The 4,915-nt window shown below is 32.5% G+C and overlaps 1 protein-coding gene across 1 annotated transcript; it reads left to right on the forward strand.

Annotated features, from left to right (window-relative positions):
• Positions 1 to 3,323: 3,323 nt before the first annotated feature.
• LOC129941401 (putative uncharacterized protein DDB_G0287265) lies at positions 3,324 to 4,701 on the forward strand. Its single transcript, XM_056050025.1, has 2 exons — positions 3,324 to 3,418; positions 3,500 to 4,701. Exons 1-2 carry the CDS (start codon positions 3,356 to 3,358, stop codon positions 3,923 to 3,925), a joined length of 489 nt encoding a protein of 162 aa, XP_055906000.1. The 5' UTR covers positions 3,324 to 3,355; the 3' UTR covers positions 3,926 to 4,701.
• Positions 4,702 to 4,915: the final 214 nt, after the last annotated feature.

Below are 4,915 nucleotides of genomic sequence, written 5' to 3' on the forward strand. Positions count from 1 at the left end.
CGAAAGATTGTACTTATTTATTCCGTGTGATGGTTAGCTAAAAAGTATGGCCTTTCATTTAGGTAGTGGTCTAATTTGCTATAATACAACCTGTACTGCGAATTCTGCGCTTCTTCCATGAATTTATGGTACATTCGGTTTCCTTTTTTCTTTAGCAATTTATCAAATTTTGGTTTTAGCGATTCCACTTGCTCTTGAACTGTAAATACCAGGTTTACTCCACATTCGGATGCCAGTTTCTTCCACTCTTGGACACATCCTCCTTCAATCGAAATTAAGAGCATTAGTATTATTTTTGGTGTTCTCTGCTCATGCATTGCTAATTATCGTATTATGTAGTTAAAATGAAGCTTAAGAGTATCCAAAAACATAGGCGGAATACAAGTCTCCAAATGAATCATATAGTTTGGGGAACAAGCTGGTATTCTAAAAAATCTTTTAATAAAGTAACGTAGAAACTTCTCCACTGTTTCAAACGGTCGGTAACCCCATGCTTGTGCTCCATATAGAAGAATGGTTGTTGCAGTTGCACGACGAATAATCACTTGCTTTGATGTATGTATGTGAAATACTCTCCTTATTTCTGGAGCTGCCCCAAACAGAGCAGATGAAATCAACACTCCCAGATATTTATACTCCTTTACGATTTCTATTTCCTGTCCGTTAAACGCCCACTTCTCCAGCCGTGAATATCTTCCTCCGCCACTTTTTAAGATCATCATTTTAGATTTAACCAGGTTGACAGATAGATTCTAACGCTTACAATAACTTTCTAATCTGTTGATCATAAGCTGCATGCCTTCAACTGTCTCTGCGAGGAAAACGATGTCATCTGCAAATAATAACCCTGGAATTTTCGTCTGACGGAGCTCAATTCCACCTTTAACAGCATCTGTGATATCATTTATGTATATAAGATAAACAGTAGTGTGCTAAGAACGCACCCTTGCTTTACTCCTACCGTTGTTTTGAAATCTTCGGAAATACATTTTCCATCCCAGATACGAGCAGTATTATTATGGTAAAAAGGTTAGGTTAGGTTAGGTTATAGTGGCTGTCCAAGATGGAAACGGACACAATTAGGCCAGTTTAATGGATCATTGTGATACCACATGAATCTTGAGGCTTCCTCCTACGCTCAATGGAACTGCAATTATACAAAGCTTTCAATACATTTATCATTTTTGATGATATCCCTAGTATATATAATTTATAGAAGAATGCTTCTCGTGGAATGGAGTCAAAGGCTTCTTGAAAGTCGACAAAGAAAGCATAAAGTTGTTTGTTCATTTTTTTTGTACATCTCTGCTAAGCTTAACAACGAAAATATTTGGTCAACAGTCGAATAGCCTTTCCTGCAGCCAGCTTGGAACTCATGCAAAATATGATTCTTTTCCACCCAATTAGTAAGCCTTTTATAGAGAACGGATGAGAATAATTTGGCGGTTGTGTTCAAAAACGATATACCTCTATAATTAGCTGGATCTTCGAAGTTACCTTTTTTATGAAGCGAATATATAATTGTTTTCAGGAAGTTATCAAGTACTTCAGCTTTCTCAAAGATTCTGTTGAATGTTGTTACGAGCAGGTTTTTGAATTCCGGTGTACAGTTTTTAAAAAACTCAAACGTTATTCCGTCTTCACCTGGTGCTTTATTATTTTTGGATTTGTAAATAACCTCTTCTATCTCAAGCAGTGATATTGGCGAGTCCAACTGTACATCCAATGTAAGAGGCGCTGCGTATAGAAATGTAATATAAAGAGTTGTGATCTAGGCAAATTATGCGTTCCAAAAATTATATTTTTTGAGTGTTGTAATAATTCTTTTTTTTTGTTTTAATTTAAAAACGATGACTATTTCATAAAAGTGTTTTGATAATTATAAAAAAGTGAACAAGTTTTAACAATTTTTACTATAATTTAAGTTTTTCAAACTGAAAAAAAATCACATGAAAGTATAATATCACCTCAATTCAGAAGATCTAAAATCCTCACCACACAGCTTAACAAAAACAACAATAAAATCTGTCAAAACGAGTAAATACAATGCATCGAATTGCTGTTTGACTTTCATTATTCATGGACCTAATGTCAAAATTACAAATATAACAATGTTATGAAACGTCTTAATTAGTCACCTCAAAAGAGTCTAATGAGAAAACTGTCAAACGAGCAAAAGTAAGGTCCAGTTCACATTATACATTAATTTAAGGCAATTGATTTTGATGTTTCATTATTTAACCCATTTCCAATTCAAAGTTTTAAAACTGATCCGAACTCAGGAGATATTAACACTTAATAAGTGGAATTAAGATGAGTTGAAAAAATGGTAGCACGTGCCGCCTCAAAAGCGGCCAATGCAAATACAGTATTGTGACGTTTTCTTTTTGTAAATTGAGAATACAATACAATATTTAATATATTTTTGGTTGCAAATGGAAAACGATTAAAATATTTGCTGTCAATTTGACATTGTGTTGTTATTTCTTCTTGTCAGTATAGGGAATTCTAGAACAGCTGTCAAAATTTGTTTAAGCTTATTTCAATTTTTGGAAATTTTTTCAGTTTCTTAATTCACAAACTTACTCTTGCAACATGGTAATGTCGCCATGAAAGGTGTTAGCACCTTGTCGTCTATTGGAAATGTCATCTGTCAAAACAATTATGTTTCAATAAAAATATAATATAAAATAATTCAATTTTTTGTTGAACACTGGTTTGTTTGTGCTGTTAGAAGAAGTATGTTTTCATACATCTGTCAAAAATATATTATTTATGCACCAATTTGATTTCAAATACGAAAAAAAATTAAGATTTTTGTTTGACCAATAAGAAAATACATAGAAATATACATATGTACAAAAAGATAGAGATCTGATATTTTCTCTCTCACAAACGTCAAATTATTACTTTTTAAAACCATTTGCTCTTCGCTGTCTGTTGTCTTAAGTCTTCCTATAAGAGATTTAAGAAAAATCAATGGATGTTTATTTTATGGTAAAGATAAAAGTTTACTTTGTATTGTTCCGGTTATTATTTGTAAAGTGTCAAAAAATGAAAGCTTCAAAAAACATAACAAATAGTTTTGCTTTAAGAATAGCAAAATAGGGTGAAGTTGGGTAAAACGACATAATGGGATTATTTAACTAGGACATTCTACTTTAAATTTAGAGTTTTAATGAATTCAAGAAGTTTATACACAAATCTCTGAACACAAATCTTCTTCAAACCCATTTTATACTAACTCATAATCTCTTCATTTAACCATATCCAACCTCAAAACTGAATTCTTTTTAAATATTTGATAATTCCCATTGGATTCCATTTTTCTTGTTTTCAATTGCAGGTTCTTGCGATGTGGGGTGTCATGCGATTTTATAATCTAGTACGGGCCGGTATCACTTGGAAGGGCCCAGAGGTAATAGAACTATGATATAAGGCCAGTGATTCTGAGCACTTTCACACCACATATCCATCCTCCTCCTCCTCCTACTCGCAGGCGAAGACCACAACATCCTTAGCAACTGGATGCTTCCTCTTCGACATGGACGACGACGATGACATTTATGGTGCCGACGATGATGACGACGATGATGAAGATGATGAAGACGATGCCTACTACGATGAAGAAGACAGTGACAGCAGCATCCTGGATCATGGAGACGATGAAGTCCGTGATGGATCGAAAGGTCGAAGAAATCGTCGCAGACTCGGATGCAATGTCAATAACAACAACAACACAAACAGTAACAACAACAACAATAATGTCCGGACTTTATTCATAAAACGTAATAAATATAAAATCAGTCATCGGCAGACCCGTCTAGAGGTGATTGACGAGCTGGAGAAAAGCGCCGGCAGTGGCAGTGAGGAGAACGACTCACTCCTGGTGGCATACGATAGTAATTCGATAGCGTCTGTCTGACATTTGGAACGCTATCGGTGCATTTTGAACGGGCTGGTGATGGGACTGCTGGTCGCTGTTGAGATCTATGCACAGATTGTGGTGTTTTTGTAAAATTGGCCAAGAAAAAATGGCGAATGTCTTCCAGGTGACGATGAACTCTGTTGTTCCAAACTACTGCGAGTATATATGCGACAAACTCAGAAGAGTCCTTTTTTAAAAAAGGACACAAGCTCTTTCAACAAAAAAAAAAAGTAAAAAAATATCTGTAAAGTTTCTATAAATCTTGTAAATATTTCTTTGTAAATTATAGTTCTATAAATTTAAATATTAATTGTATGTTTGTTGTTATGGATAATGTATATAATATATTATTTAAGGAGCAGTGCAATAAATATAAATAAAAATGCTACCATGTAAAAAAAAAAAACAAAAATAAAAATTAGTAATTAATAATGGTTATAAAGCTTAAACATAAATGTTTTAACTTAATATTTAAGGCTTAAGCTTAAGTTGTATAAATTAATATTGAACAAAAATTTAAATTTAAACAACAAAAATGCAAAGGAGTTGAAAACTTTTATAGAAAATGCTATTTACCTACCATTTAATAAAAATGTAAATAAATTGAACAAAATAAAAACAAAACTTAATCTTAAAAATAAAAATAGTCGTGTAAAACAAAAAAGCACAAATAAAGTAAAATGCATAAATATGGTATTGAAGATTTTGCTAAGCAAAAATGTTTTGTTGTTTGACAAAAAGAACTTAAAGGAAATTGTTTGAAATAATAAAATAATAAGTTGATATTTAAAAAAAATATAAGTGTTGGGTTGTCATTTTTTTATGGGAAATTTCCAAGAAGTTAGAGTCATTTTAGTTTTGATTTATTTAATGTTTTTATGTTTTGCGTGTCCAAGCCAAAAAGTCTAGAAAATTCTTCTTAATTTTATCATATCGTTTCTTAAAGAATATTTAAGATGTTTGCTTTTCAATTTTAAAGGGTGAGTT

The sequence above is a fragment of the Eupeodes corollae genome, chromosome 1 (genome assembly GCF_945859685.1).
Source record: "Eupeodes corollae chromosome 1, idEupCoro1.1, whole genome shotgun sequence".
In the NCBI taxonomy this organism is placed as follows: Eukaryota; Metazoa; Arthropoda; class Insecta; order Diptera; family Syrphidae; genus Eupeodes; species Eupeodes corollae.